The sequence below is a fragment of the Bacillus rossius genome, chromosome 1 (assembly GCF_032445375.1).
Source record: "Bacillus rossius redtenbacheri isolate Brsri chromosome 1, Brsri_v3, whole genome shotgun sequence".
NCBI lineage: Eukaryota > Metazoa > Arthropoda > Insecta > Phasmatodea > Bacillidae > Bacillus > Bacillus rossius.
Genome location: NC_086330.1, coordinates 136,883,873 through 136,900,305, shown reverse-complemented (window position 1 = coordinate 136,900,305; position 16,433 = coordinate 136,883,873). Strand labels below are relative to the sequence as shown.

General features: G+C 35.5%; 1 protein-coding gene across 2 annotated transcripts in view; it reads left to right on the top strand.

Moving 5' to 3' along the window:
- LOC134546197 (microtubule-associated protein futsch-like) overlaps positions 1-16,433 on the top strand; it is an 843,281-nt gene that overhangs the window by 739,150 nt on the left and 87,698 nt on the right. Inside the window, exons 5-14 of one of the 2 annotated variants that reach the window (XM_063388803.1) lie at positions 1,037-1,117; positions 2,762-2,824; positions 3,348-3,410; positions 4,030-4,086; positions 4,219-4,575; positions 5,222-5,440; positions 6,159-6,358; positions 7,717-8,839; positions 9,450-9,613; positions 14,106-14,939. In XM_063388803.1, coding sequence (XP_063244873.1) covers positions 1,037-1,117; positions 2,762-2,824; positions 3,348-3,410; positions 4,030-4,086; positions 4,219-4,575; positions 5,222-5,440; positions 6,159-6,358; positions 7,717-8,839; positions 9,450-9,613; positions 14,106-14,939 — 3,161 coding nt within the window. The other variant, XM_063388804.1, reaches the window with a different exon arrangement.

Here is a 16,433-nt window from a genome sequence, read left to right as displayed (position 1 = left end):
GGGCAACACGGGTTAGCTTATATAGTTGGGCGTGTTTTTGCCTTCCCTTTATTTACAGCGTAACAGGGACGGCTCCAGGGTCGGGCAGCCAGGCAACCGCCCAGGGACTCGCAGCAGCGCTTTTATTACCATAGCATCTGTCATGTGAAATGTACAAGTACAACTGTAGAATCTATCATTATTTAATGTAAACTTTATCTATCCAAATATTAATATTGCTAAAAATAATATTTATTGTTCTCATTGTTTATTTTTTGTATTTTATACATCTTCATCAATTATTAAAACGGTCGTCGATATTTAAGTTACTGGTTGGCTTCAAAACGTGGTTTCAGAGATTTTATTTTGTGTAGGTGACTATCCCATAAACCCAGACCGCTCGGTAAGGTCCATCTCCAAATACAATGGCCTCTAAAAAGTAAATGAAATGACCCAGGACCCTGTAAAGTCTAGGGCTGCCACTGCGGCAGAATGTAAGAAAACGTAAGTACAGTAGAGTTTCGATTAACCGAGTTGATGTGGACCGTGGCAACCTCGGATAAGCAAAATCTAGGCTAACATTGATACAACGAGAAAATTGTTGTGTTGTTAAATTGGCCTGGTGGTATAACTTTTTGCAATATGATGTTTTTCCAGCTTTTCTTCAGTTTATATTCTTTCACGTCACTCCCATGATTTGCCCAACCAGTAAATGGCGTCTTTGAGGTTAATTGTCTTTAGGCTTTCAGCAACAATTAGAGCATTTTCCAGGCTCTCAAGCAAATGTTTCAATAGTCTTTGTTTGTAAAGACCTTGCTTTAGTTCGGCTCAGATAATACGGAACCTCGGTCAATCAAAGCTCGGTTAAACGAGACTCTTCTGTAATAAATTTTGATTCAAAGCGTTTGCTAGCACATTTTGTGTAATATGGAATAAGTTTTATGGAGAAAAAAATGTTTGTGTGAGAAATAAGTAACTATATTGTGCTTTGGTAAAACTATTATTATTATTATTATTATTATTATTATTATTATTATTATTATTATTTGTGTTGCAGATAGTGTACCGTCATTACCCGTGTTCAAAATGATGCAGGATGAGAATACTGTTGTTCAAGAAATCTTTGAAAGCAGCTCAGGCAAGTGTGTATTCAGTCCATTCAGACTTATCCGAATTCTTTTGAAATAAATCAATGGAAAGAAAAAAATCGCTGCTTGTAACCAAGAACGAAAGAACGCGTAAACGCTCTGCTATTTATTCAGTTATAACTGGGAGCATATCACATGAAAAACTCCTTGTCTTCAAGTTTTATAAAAAAATAATGTATGCTGGAAATTGGTGGCTTCTTCATTTATGTTCATTAGATTGAGATTTAACGTGGTGCAACATACTCATATTTCCCACAACGTAACAGTTTCGCATTGTCCGATGCAAGCCTGTAGACTACAGGCTCACGGGCCTAAACAGTGAGTCACGGCAGAGATGTTTAGGCATGTGACAGTAGGGGCAGGGCTCCTGAAAATGCTATTTAAGCAGAAACCAGCTATAGGGACATTGTTTGTTTGAACGATTACTTTTAAATTGCTTCAACAATTTTTTTAGTCTTAGGGACAGGCTGTAGGCTCGTGGAGTTTGTATTTGTGCTTCCTACTGTTGGTGATGTCAGTAACTGTGACTTATGGCTACTTTTCAGCTAAGTAGTTAGTTAATCATAGAATTACAATCGTTTATTTCCCCAGGAAATTAACTTGAAATGTCCAGGGCTTGCATACTTGTTGCACATAAGTAATTTTCTCAACAGACACGAAACATAACCCATGGGCAGGGCCGTCAAGAGGAACCGAGGGCCTGTGGGCAAATTAATTTGTTGGCCCTCTTCATCATCTAATGTATAACTTTTAAAACCCCATAATTAAAAAAAACTATGTAAAGACTGCAAACATTTCTTTGCTCAAAGCTGCAAACAAGATGGTGCATAAGACTTCAATGTGAATTTTATAAATAATAGACTTGTAATTTTAGTCCTATCAGGATAAACAAAAAAAATCTTGAAACTCTGCTGCCCCTCTCCTCCCTCCCCTGGGCACTGGATATTTTGTCCTCCTTGCCCTTCTCACTGTTAAAACTTTCTGCTTTGGCCAAACTAAACTCAATATTGGTACAGTCAAGTAGTTTCTGATCAGTTGTAGGTAGTTTGATACAGATTTTTAAATGATAACATTTCAGAAATAAGAGCTCTTATAGTTTTTCAATCATTCAAATACCATTTTACTTTAAATTAATTTTAGAACTGTTTAATGACTAGGCCTAAATCATAAACTACGTATCACTTACCTTTAGCAGTTGATTAACTTTTCCATATTGAATGGTGGAAATTCTACAAGATCTATTTAAACAAATAAATTTTGTTTCACTATGAACAAAAGTTTTTATCATATTCATTGTGGTATTTTTTATATTTTGCACTTTTTACTTTGTTTTGCTCAACATACCCTACTTTTATTAAGCAGGGGAGCAAAATTTTGTTTCACGTGGTTAATTTGGTTAGTTTTTTTTTTTTTTAAAGTGATTACTACAGTCAGTTATATCACCCTTATTCATGTTGCACCAATAAAAATAAATTACTGAACAGTTAGAACAGGTGTAAAAATTTGACAGTACAAAGATTGTTAGTATTTGTACGTTTGAATAAATTATGTGGTTTTGTGTAAAAAGATCTTTTCTATGGGTTTTTTAATTCTTTATTCTTAAGTGCAGGTTGAGTATGATTTTTTTTTTACAGAAAAAGCAGTAATTCAGTTGGAGGTGAATCAGAATATGTGTACACCTGTACCACAAAAAGAAGGTTTGTAACTTTTTTCAGGAAATGCATGCAGATATTTGACTAATGACTTTGGAAACCCTAATTAATTATAGGTGTATACATTTCACGAGACTACCAAATTAATGTTTATGAAAGCCTGTAAGATAATCATTATAATATTTAATCTCTGCAAATGATAATTATTGTAATTTTAATAAAGGATCAGTTCATTAGTGATGAAATAAATTAAAATCAAAATGTTTCATTTATTGAATTAGAACATGTTTCATGACAGGATTTATGTAGTTTAATGAAGTAATGCCTAGATAAATAAAAAGGAAGTGATAAATTTATACATTAATTAATACATTCAATCATATTTCCTGCTCTGAAAAAATAATAACATTCAACATATAAAGTATACTTCTAATTTTAAAATAAAATTTTCAGTTGGAAATATTTTTGAAGCAGTTTTAAATTTGTCCATCAATAAAATGTTGTAATGTTACAGTCATTAGACTCCTGTAGCCAACATGAAACTAGTTTCTGTTTAATCTGTTTTCAGTGTCTCAGCCAACACCAGCTCCCTTGCCTGTGGAACCTACATTGCATAATGACGTGGCAAGGTGTAAGTATTTTAATGATAATTGTGCTTTCTTCATTTTTTTTTTATGTTGGGTACCTGATGGGTTTTAGGTCTTTTATTTTTATGATGAATTGGGATGTGTTTTTTTGTGCATAAATATTTTACATCGTAGTTCGTAACTTGTGTAAAGGCTTATGGTGTAGTTGATCTTGTTACGTGGAGTTACATCCACTTGTGTTGTGATAAGTTACACAAAATAATAGTTTTTTTTTAACTATTGAAATTTGAGATACCTACCTAATTATGATTATTTTTTTAATAACTATTAAAATATTTAGACTTAAAGTTGGTTGATATTCAGTTTTTTTACATATGTTGTACTATACATATGCAAAAATCTTGCATTGTTAAAATAGAAATCAATGTGGTTTTATTTTAATTTTAAATAAGATGGCCTATTTATGGCATAAATTTTTATTTGTTTAGCTTTTTATAAAAATTTAATTTTTTTTTTTAAATATGCATTTAGGACTAGTGGTAAGCTTTTTATTAAGTAAATTTTAAGCCTTAATCTGAACTCTGAATAAAAAGTTTTCATAAAATGGGTAAAAACTTGTTGGATATTGATTTTATAATTCTATATTTAATTTTGTTTCAACAGGCTGGAACGAGACAGTAGTGATACATCCTGCCAACTATGATGATTGCTCAAATTCAGGTAAAAAAAAATCTAAACAATTTTAAATTTCACGGTGTTTGTGAACATGACTTGTTGTAGGCCTAGTTGTTTACGCTGATAGGGGTCTAAAAGACCATCTGCCGTGAAACTTATGGAATGTGATGTTTATAGTCAATCAGCAGGAAGAGAGGCCCATCGTCGCCCAGCCACAGCCACAGCCACAGCCGAGGTCGAGCGAGCCGGTCCTCATTAGGCGGGTTGCGATCATGTCGTCATCAACCACCACAATGCCCGGCCATCCGGGGTTCTGCGACGTCCGGGACCTCAACTGGCGTCCCCCCTGGCTGCAGCCCAGGAGCCCGAAGAAGCAGAAGAAGAAGGACCAGGTGAAGAAGACCAAATCAGAGGATGCCCTTCCGTCAACACACACCGCAGGAAATGTTGCGAGGAAAAGCGGTCTCGTAACGTCAGCGTCACAGCCCTTGCTGAAACCTGATGACCAGAAAGTTGCCCCAGTTCACGATGATTGTAAGTAAATGTACCAATACCTTTTGCTGGTGGCTGAATAGTTATTAGCAGAAGAAGTTGTGTTCACAGGATCTTCACATTCTGAAAGTCAGAGAAAATTCAGGGAATTGGGAATGGTCAGAGAAAGTCACGGTATTTACTTTTAATCCTGGGAGAGTAAAATGTAATTTCTCAGTGATAATAATTTTAAGGGTAAATGTATTCTCCAGTTTCTATCAACCACACTACAAAAGTAATTTTTCCCAAATTGTGCTTCAGTGCATAGTCTCACACACACTTTAAAATGGCGTAGCAACGGTCTGTTTGAAACAAAGAAATTGGAGATGGTGGAGGATGGATTTTCTTTCTTTTTTTTTCCTCCAGAAAATTTTAAAATGGGTAAATTAAAAAAAATCAGGTAACTTTGCAATTTTGCTTAGGAAATAGAGAAATTTTATTTTAGTTTTATGTTGATACCATAGTACATGATTGTAACTATAATATTAGCAGTGTAAGTCCCAATATTTGCAAATCTAATTTCAATAAATTTCCAGCTGGATTGCTATGCATTTCCATGCTAAGATTTTCCTCCCCACAGTTTATAATCCTCTGTTAGTACGAACTCAGGCAGCTTCAAAAGCTGTTGAAGTGGGCCATGATGTTGCAGTGGAGGTGCATAGGAAGAAGGCATTGAGGCTGGAGAAGGAGAAGTCGAGGTTACTGCAGAAGAACAAGGAGCTGCAGAAGAAGTGTGAAGAGCTGAAGAATTTAAAAAAAGTGGAGAGTCGGCAGCATTTGGTTGCTGACAAGCCTTGGAGACTTAAGAGCCCAGCGAAGGATGTCCAACAAAAGGAAGACAAAGTTAGTGCTGCAAAACCTGAAAATGGTAATATTAATGGTGAAAAGCTTCTGTCTAATTAATGTGAAAGATTATTGAGGTTCATTCTAAAACCATTCTGAAATTATGTTACTGAAAGCATAATTTTAAAATAATGTTTTGAGCTTATGTATATTTGCAATTGATTTGGTTGCACCAGGTGTGTATTTTAATGGCTTACCTAAATAAACTCTTATATATAATGGTAATGGTCGTAGTTGGTAGCTTTATTTAACAATGAAAATATGTTAAGCTTGTAAATAAAATTTGAGGGGAAAATTTATTTCTTCAAACTAGTTTAATTTTTCTGGTTATAATAAAACCATTCAGTATAAAAATTTTTGAGCTAGACAGTGGCAGAATGAATAGATGGGGATAATTGATTGGCCAGGGGCCTTTATTGAACTGGATTTAAAAATTTGCTTTGTCATTTACAATTTGCCTTGTAAATGACAAAGCCTGAGTGGTATAGGTTTTTTGATATTATAGTAGGTATGTATGAGCTTGTAGAGTTTTAGCAGAGGTAAGTAGAGAGGGGACAAAGTTACTTTCCATTTACTTTTCAACTGGCAATCTGTTATGTACTACAGCCAATCTAGTCCTGCCAGATTGATTTAAACACGTGCTGATTTTTATGAGCATTATGAAAGGGGGTTTTTTCTTCTCTCCTCCTGTATTTGTCTGCAAAGTTTACATAAACTATACAGCACAGTGTGCTTTCTTTCAGATCCTGAAGAACAGGAAAACAACTTATGTGATAGAAAAGAAGAAATCAGAGAGTACATAAAGAGTCAGAGGAAACAGCGGCTCGAAAGACGATTAAAAGAGGCTGAAGAGAAGAAAGCTAAGCAGCAACAGTTGAAAGAGACACTGAAAATGCTGAGACAGAAAAGTCTTCAGCTTGCTAAAACCAGCAAAAGCAATAAGGTTTTATATCAAATACTTAACATGCATGGTTGGACTTGACTCATTGTCTTCAGTGACTGTAGTTTTGTTACTAGCTTAGCTTGCTTATAGTACTTAATGCAACAAAACTTGAATAATTAAGGTACAGAATTGTATACATTTATTGTAAAGCAATGCTATTTTTTTAACCAAAGGCCTTGCTAGATACTAATTAAAAATTTATTTTCATGTTTTTTTAAAGTCTAACTAGTTTTTGTAATAAAGTATTGTCTAGGTAAAATTAGATAAGTAAAATTAAGTTTGAATATCACTTACATCAAAATAATATAGGATTTCTGTACTTTCATTTTAGTATACAGCATTATATATATAGTATTAGTGTGTTCTTAACAATGTTTATTTAGACGTGGATTGAATGCAGCTTAGGACTGAAATTTTGATGCTTTTGAATTGTAACTTGTTTAATTTAGAATTGATGCTTGCAGATCAGAGGTGTGGTAAATTTTCATTATTTGGACAATTAGGTATTGTTTAAATGCAAGTTTTCCATAACTGCATGCAGTTTTTCAGACAGATTTAATGAATCTAATAGCATTAACTTAATGAAACATTTTAACATTTCTACAATATTACAGAAAATTTTTTTTTTAAATTGTTGTGCTAGTCAGCCAGTAGGTATCTAGAAGCCAAAATTGAATACAAAATTGCTAATGTGTAATTATTTGTTGTGCCTTACTGTAGAAGTTAATTTTTTTTTACAGTTGTTACAGGTTTATCTAAAAATCATATGTAGAAATATCTTTATTCTGTTATCAGAATGACTAAAAAAAAAAAAACCAAGATGATTAAATATGATAGTAGCTTGACAGTAGCTTGTGCCTAGCTGGAGAAGCTTCAAAAAATTTTATTCATAATTGATAACTACATAATTTTATGGACTCTTAACTTTATTTGTGTTGGTGTAGTATAGTGCATGGCAAAGTTAATTCTGATCAGTCTTCTCTTCGTTTCTTGATATTAGATCAAAGGGGAGTTCTAGAAAAAAAAACACCAAACCTCCAGGATAGCTCACATTTCCTTTCATATTAAACATCAAAACATATCATGCCTGTCAATTCCACATTTCTGTAACTAAATATTATTCGTAGGTACTTTTATTTATTTTTAATTTATATATTTTACCTAGACATCCACTCCAACCACATGATTGAAGACTGAAGTCACAGTACATTGTTTCTTGAGGTTTTTTTTTTTTTTTGTAAAATATATAGTTTACCTTACAGTGATTTACAGACTACATTTGTCATGACGGAAATCTTTCACCAATTGAACTGAATTTTTATGAATTATTTTTATTATTATTATTTTTTTTTTTCAAGGGTTCTGATGGAGCAAGTGAAAGCAAGGATATACGTCATTCACAGCCTAGTTCATTGCATAGCAACACTGCATCACGTGCTGTGTCATCAGTGCCATCTGGATCTGTCACAAAGGCTCAGACACCTGAAGAAATGCAACTTTCGGCCAGAAAACCAGCAGAAATGTCATCAGCCTTGCTTGTCAAGGATGATGCAAACCACCCAGCTGGTTCGGATGCCATGGACGCAAAAGTAGACATTCGGGATAACTGTACCGACCATCGCGAATCAGCTGGGTCTTCACCAGAAATTGTTACGTCATCGCAGAATGCTCAAGTCGCAGCTGAGTTGCACGTGCCCTTTGTGCAGCTGAACACGCGTTCACGGCCGAAGGCACCGACAATTGCCTCCACGGCCGAACTGGAGCAGCTTGTTAAGGCAGTGCATCAGCAGATGGTCGCAGCGACCAACAGGTATGCCCAAAATCTGCAGCAATCGTCCTCCGGTGCAAGAGAGCCCTTGTGGTCGGCATCTGTATCCCAGGTCGCTGGTCCGTCGTCTGTGTCCCAGGTCACCATGATATCATCCGTACATAATTCCGCGAGGACGCCGTCAGTGTTTGAAGTTACGGACCAGCCTGTGGGATTTCATCGAGCACTTCAAGTGTCGGGACTTCCGTCGGAATCTCACACAGATGACCCGTCTGCTGGACATGAGTACTTGGCTCCTCATCTGCAATCTCAACTCATGAAGCTGCCTCTTCAATCGCAAATCACCCATTTGGCTCCGAAGTCTAGAGTTCCTCACATTGGTGAATCACCCCTTGCACCTAGCAACACAGAGCCATTGCAGATCACTGAAGCTCCGCAGGTGCCTTCTTCATCTTCTGTTGTGGTGTCGTCGCCAACATCCTGGATGGCCACACTGTCTGCGTGTGCTGATGCTCGACTGAACACTCTTGTCGCTGATGATAAGCTTCAATATCAGGCAAATTCTGTTGTGCATTCACTTATGAGTTTACTAGATAGAAAGAGGGCAGTGGAGTTATCTCGTGGAAGCATCAAGTTAGCACCCACTCATCTTGGAAGTGTCGTTATTGAACAGCCTAATTGTATCCAGCAGAAAAGTTCAGCAGAAACAAGTGGTAAGTGATAATTTTTTTTGGAGCTAGCAGCATGCTTAAGGACTTTTGGATTGTTCTTGATGGATAAAATTTGTCATAGTAAAGCTATCATGTAATCAAATATGTTTGTACACAACTTTGTATTCCTTTCGGCTTTCATGAGTAAAAAACATCATGGATCCTTCGAAGCATTGGCCATTTATCAGTGTAACATGTTAGTTACCAAAACACTTTAAGTTAATATTTCAAGGAATGTTGGATATGTCTCAAGTTTCCATCTTTGAACTTAGAATTTTTTAGTGTTACATGGAGGGGTTTATTATTTTTGCCATCATAAGATGTAAATGTATCCAATTAAATTAGTTAATATAATTATGCATGGGTGTAGTTCCCCTGGGAAGGGGGGAAGGGTGCCTGAAATCAATAAGCCACTCTCTGAGGGGGCCTGCTTGTGTTTGTAAAATCATAACTGTGAACTGGGATTGATAAAAATTATCCTGTGGATCCCCGTGGGAATCCTACAGATTTTCACTCAAGTAATTATGTATTGTTATGTCTTCGTTACAAATGAAATTTGAGTATAATGTTGTATTTCATGAATAATAATGATTTTGTGTAATTTTTTTTACAGGTTTGGAGTTTCACAGGAAAATTAATTCATTACTTTTGTCTAGAGAACAGGAAAAAGCTGCAATTAAAATACAAGCTAGTGTTCGAGGTTACCTTACCAGAAAGAACCTTAATAAAAAAGAAAGTAAGACTGTTGGTGCTCGTAAGAGTTTTCAGCTTTATAAGGTATGGCAGTCGTGTAGTCGACTTAAAACGGGTGTATGTTTTTGTATTTTGTTTATTGTATCTGTGCAATGGCAGTAGTTTTTATAAACTTATTGCATAAATGCTTATCAACATATAAAGTGTGTTTTTATAACATTTTTGCAAGAAATATGTACATACTATGTAATTAATTAGTGGAGAATCTATAACTGGCTGAGTGTGTTTGGTTACAACCCTTTATCTTGTTTTACTACTTCACTCGTGATGTGATGTGCCCAATGCCAGCAGTTGACTGCTAATGTTTTTGTAGTCTCATAATAGCACAAAGAATTATCACTGATGGCAAGCGAGCAATACATTTTTTCCATTTATTTTGTAGAAAAAGTTTTAAAATATTGAGCAAAAAATTCAAAACTGCACAATTTTATTAATTCTGACTACATTTAGTGTGTTTGCAATCTGTTAAATTAGGTCATTTGTTTGTGTATTTTTTGGCAAAAAGTCAACAAACTTCCTATCCATTGCATGCAAAGTGCAATGGAACACAATGTCCAACATTTGTGCAACACAAACCTGGCTTGCATCTCAGCTCCGGTTGGCTGAATCTCTTTGCATTGCAGTGCTCTGTGGTGGTCCCAGAATTTACAGGGATCTGAGCTATTTACTTCAATGGAGTCCTTCCCATGGGAAAATTTGAAAAATTAACTCTTTTAAACAAAATTTTAAGCCAACTTGGAAGTTAAGTTTCAACGATGGTTTAGCTAATTTATCTTAAGGAAATTTTAATGTTCTTTCCTGATAAATTATCATCAGGTCAGTTTTATAAATTCTTATGATCAAATTCCTGTGGAATCACGTGATTATACAAAGCAATAAAACATTTTAAAGTTGTTCTAATATGAAATCATAAATTAATTTGGTATTGACTATTTCTTTAATTTACATGCTAATTAAATTTTTATTTTCCTTTTTCCATTAGTGCCTATATTTGTAACAGAACACTAAACAAACAAGTAAAACAAAAGGTGCGGGGCCCTGTTAACCGTGGGGCCCTGGGCAGTTGCCCGGCTTGCCGTTCCCTGCAGCCGCCCCTGGCAATGCTACTTTGAAACCGGCTTGTGGGTCCCATAAGTGGCAAGCAAGGAAGAGCTCAGACTGTGGCGTAAAGTGCCCTTTTGTCTCTTTACTTGATTCCATGAGATGACATGCTGTCTTTTCAAAGTCCTTCATGGAACTAAGGGACTTCTGAGCAGTGAAATATATGCATATATAAAATGGAGTGATGCACGTTACTGTAATGTTTTCATGCTTTCACAATTTTTTTTACATAAATATTATTTTAAAAACATTAGGTTTGTTCACTTGACTCCTTAAATCTTGGAACTTCATCAAAGAGATGAATATAAAAATAAATATAAGGTAATATACAGAAGTAGGTAAATTGCTCAATACTTATTCATGAAATACTATATAACATGGTAATTTAGATTCCAGCTGTAGTAAAAATAAAATGGAACTTAATACCCTGGTTTTGTCTTCCAGAGTATCCGGATTCCAATCTCAGTTAAACCACCTTGATTTAATTTTCTTTTAAAAAACACCCCATGAAATTTCTGAAGTTGTTCCTTAAAAAGGGCTAGTGCTGATTCCTTCTATGACATTTCTGATTGTGTCATTGAGAGTTACAATTTCTTCTCACCTCATTTTTTACAAGGCAAAGAGTCCAACAACAACAACAACAACAACAACAACAACAACAACAACAACAACAACAACAACAACAATAACAACAACAACAACAATAATAATAATGCCGTGGTAGCATCTTCCTTCCTGCTGTGAAAGTATGTGCCACATCTCAGCAAGTAAGGAGCGTCCATGTCTGAGCATCTCTTGGGTATACATAAAACTATTCTCTGGCCACCAAACTCTAATACTCACTGAAAAACCTCCTTGAAACACCCCTCTATTTACTTGTTGCTCTAGGGCGAGGATCAGTTCCCTTCTGAAAGCCTCAGTAACAACAAAGGTTTTCAGCTTATTAAGTACACTCATCAAATAATTTTAATACTACAAAGGTATGTATTACACACATCTCGATGAACCCTATTTTATTATTAACTAATGTCCAGCTAATATTTTCTTTGAGCATTACCCTTCTTTTATGTCACATTTAACTTGCTACAGCAGAGCCACATATTTATAGCTCTTCAATTTACAAATTTTCTGCGAGGTCAAGACACTTGCTATTCAGATGGTGTGGCAAAAAAAAAAAGTTAGGAATTTATGGTTTCCCATTTATGAAGACAGTCGTAGTAACAATCTCATCAATCACACCTCTAGCATTTCATATAACCAGTCTTTTGCATTTGTATTTATTGCAAATTCTAAGTTTAAGGGTCCCAAAGAATAAATTCTATAATACATACATTAAAACAATTCCCACACTTACAGTATGCAGCGATGACACTTGCCAAACCTAGACGTGCATACCACCCCATACGACTGTGCTTACTAATGGGTAGACACTGAATTTTTTTTTCCAACAGCTCACACTCGGCTGTCTGGTAGCTAGGCGTAGTGTAAAATGGTATCCCAGCTCTGCATCAGGCCGCACTATGGTTGACGGTCGCCACAAAGATTTGGCTGACAGCTCCTGTCCGCTGAACACATGTGGCTCATCGATGAAACTCATTCAAAAGCAGGACATAAGTTTATTAGTTTGATGAGTCCAATACACAATAACATCCCTAACAGGTAAACAATTTGTGCCATGACATAACGAACGTCATAAGTGTACATATTCTCACTTGGGTTGATACGTCATACAAATGTTGATGTGGTGATACATAAATATTTTCTTAGAACTATTTTTTTCACTTACCTGTGACTGAAAATACATAAGTGAACAAACAACTGTAATAATGTCCATAATATGAAATGGAAATACAGTAAACTCCCTATTATCCGCGGTGCGGATTATTCGCGCATGCCACGAAAAAATACAGCACATATGTAAATCTGTATTTTATTACAAGTTAGCAAATTTGAACTCTACTGACGAGTGTATTGTGCAGTATACAGTAAAACGCCACAGGCCTTCTCGGAACTCACACAGTAGGCTGGCATGCGTTGCTGTTTTAGTCTCTGTCGCACTTTGTTTCTAGTCGTATGGTTGAGCACTTTTATGTTTACATTACTAAAATGTATTGTATGTTAATTATTCAGTAAAATACTAAAATTTTAGCATTATTTAAAATTTTGTACTGTTGATTGTAACTTTTACTGTACATAAATACTTAGACTTTTAAGTTGAAATTAATGTTTCCTTTTTTGTTTCCCATTTTCGGCTCTTTTGCAGATTATCCGTGATTTTCACTATCCGCGGTGGCCCTGCCACTTAATTTCGCGGATAATCGGGAGTGTACTGTACAGTGAAACCTCATTATAAATTACCTCACTATAATGTATATATCAATTTAAAGTATATATTTGCAGGTCCCAACAAGATGTTTTATATTTAGTAACAGTTTATTATAAAGTATATTTTCATTACCTACTAATTACTAAAAATGTGGTTTTTTTTTTCAGAAACATTGTAATGAGATTTAATAATATTTAATTACATTTACAATTTTCTTTTCATGTTTTCAATAATTCTTCTTTGGAATAATATAAATTATTCACAGTACTTTCTATAAGTATTCTGTTGTAAGTGGAAACTACGTTTCAGTATTCATTGAAGCTGCTATTACCTTTGATGAAAAATTATCTTATAAATCTGTTCAGATTCATGCAGTGTTAAATCCTTAACTTGTGTCATTTTCTTTCTTGGGCACCAAACATTAGAATACACCCTAGTATATTAATAAATATCATTATATCAACCATCTATTATTATTAGCTTTGTGTTTTTAAAATATTTTTACTAAATATAGTGAATTGTTTCTTGTTTGCAGTTAACTTTTTATTTTAGAACTACATCGTACTGTGTGGTTGAAATACATTTTTAATAAAAGCCATTTTTTTTTAATCGATCAATTATGTATTATACAGATCTATCAATTTTTTTGGTTTTTATCTACTTATAATCAGTTTGTATTAAGTGTTTCAGAGTTTTGTATATGAGCAGGTCCCATAATCAGCAGCAAGGCCAAGGTAGTTAAGTGGTCAGATCACTCTTCTCTTACCAAAGATATACTGTTTCATTCCCAGTGGGGTTTTCCTGATTTTTTAAACCTGGGAAACAGGCAAATGTTGCAGTGAGCCAGTGAATTCTCTCAGGGTACTCCTGTTTACCCCACCCATTCATTCCATCAATGCACCATTCTCATTTTATCTACCCTCATCTCTAATAACCCCTTAATGTATTGATTCATTCAATCCATAATAGATAGATTCCATAAATTTGAACTACATATTTTGTGAATAATCATTTGGCTTAAACCAAAATTTGAACATGCCTTTTCCTGTTTTAAAGGGACTGTTAGTGATGTGTGACTCTTCCTTGCAGGAAACTGATGAAAAACGCAAAGCGGTAGATCTTCAGAGCGGCGACTCCACCCCGGAATGGCTGAAGCCCAAGGCTGTTCGACCATGTCCAAATAACATTCTGTCTGCTGCTATGAAGCAGTACGCGAAACTCCAGCAGCTGGGCCTAGTTGATGGGCCACCCATCAACCTCCCAGGCAACAGAAAGCCTCCTACAGAGTCGTTGATGCATCCGTCCCGAGACATTGCATTGCAGACAGAAATGCCAGCGTCCATAAATTCATTTGTTCGTCATACTAAAACCACTGCACGTCTTTCCCCAGAAAAAAATAGCAGCTCACACATATTGTACACTGGGAAGTTACAAGATGAGCTTGATCATGGCACATTCAATGGTTCAAACAACTCTTCGAAAGCAGAGTCTTCATCAACCATTGTGTCAACAACTGGTGATTCTGTTGCTGTTAGCACAAAACTTTCCAGTCAGTCGCAGAAACCAGCATCACCCTCTGTAAAGATTCTGTGCGGTAAGAAGCGGACGCCCCAGAGCTCTAGCCCGGAGCTAGACTCTGGTGGAAACAGCCTGTCTCTGGTCGCTCCGAAAGTCACTTTGGTGCGCAGAAGAAAGCTGAATGATGTGCACAATGTTTCGGCCTCCAAGTCGGAAGGCATGCTGGAAGTGCTGCCTGGTGACAGAAAGGAGTCCCCGATTATTCCACTGCATGCATCTTCGTCGGAGACTTACGACAGCCACACCAAGTTTGGACTTGAGCGAAGGAAGCCACGTCATAGGGTGCATTGTAAGCCCTCGTCCATCAGGTCTCAAAGTTCTGCCCTGCTGGAAGCTGGAGACATGGTTAGTCATATATTTTTAATTTTATATATCAAAGCATATTTTAATATGATATTAATACAATTTTCTAGGTTGGTTTATAATTTTGTCCACCAGCTTAAGGAAGTATTTTCATTTTTATCATAACATGTATGTTTTTGTACCACAGTAGTGAAGGCAGTTCTGTTCTTGTTGCTGGTTTATTATTGGCTTTAATTTAAGTGTTAAGAGCCAAATTGTAGAATGTACATGAATGTGTCAGCATTAGAAGTGTATAAAGTAACTTAATTAATTTGAAAAATTTCCTTTTTTTTTTGTATATATTACGTAAATACAAATGTGACTTCATTTTTGTAAGTGCATATTTTGCAAGCAATGTCATTGATTAAAAATACGCATAATTATAAGTCCAGTTTAGGAATTTTTACTTATTGGCCGACTGATGTCACTATGAAAAATATTATGATAATTTATTTTGTATAATTATTCTTGTAAGGGTATCCTGCATAATTTACTGTTGTAATGACCCAATAATTATTTCTGCATCCTTGAATTATTGGGCCAGAGTGAAAGTCAAAATAAAAATTGAAAAATAAATAAATTAGTACTAGTGGGAAGGCTGCATTGTTTTAAATTAACTAGTCTTTGATAATTTTCAACTGGTTGCTCTCAAAGCTCACTTGAACCACCATGCTTATCATCAGCATGGGAAAATTCAAAATTTCATAGCTCAGATGTGCATCAGCAAAATAAAGGTTAATTAAAAAAAAATTATAGGCTTATTTTAGTTTACTTTGCTACAGTAATACCATGCTGACTGCAGGAATATTTTCTTTTTAAAATCTCTTTTTTGACTCACTACCTCCAGCAGTATGCATTCAACAAAATAGGTACTGCATGTATTTATAGCAATGTCAATAAGCTTCACAGGGTATTAAAAGTTCACTTCTCGAGAACCCTTTTACTGTTGGTGGACCCTCAATGTGTCGTATGTTTACTTATATTCTGAAAAAAAAAATGGCATTTAATCCCACAAATTTTTTACTTTTTTTTTTAATGCAACAAATTGGAATGACTCTGAGTAGAAACTTGTAACTGTCTGGATCATCTGTTTGAATTGGAATTGGCTTCTAAGTACATTAGGATATCTGTACTCAAAAGTCTCCACACATCATTAAATTACAGTGCTAGGTCTTTCATCGAGCAGCGTATAACTCGGCTTATTCTGTTGTAGCACCAATCGAGCCTTCTTTATCTTCTGTTGTGATGCCATAGCCAACGTCCTGGATGGCCACTTTGTCCGCGTGTGCTGACGCTCGACCGAACACCCTTGTGCCAATTATAAATCAGCTTTAATATCAGGCAGAGTCCGTCTTGCATTCACTTATGAATTCTACGTGGAAAAGGGCAGGGAAGTTGTTGCTTGGAAGCACCAAGTTATCACCTGTTCATTTTGGAGATGTCATTATTTAACATCCTTATTGTATCCAGCAGAAAGGATTCTGCAGAAACATTACT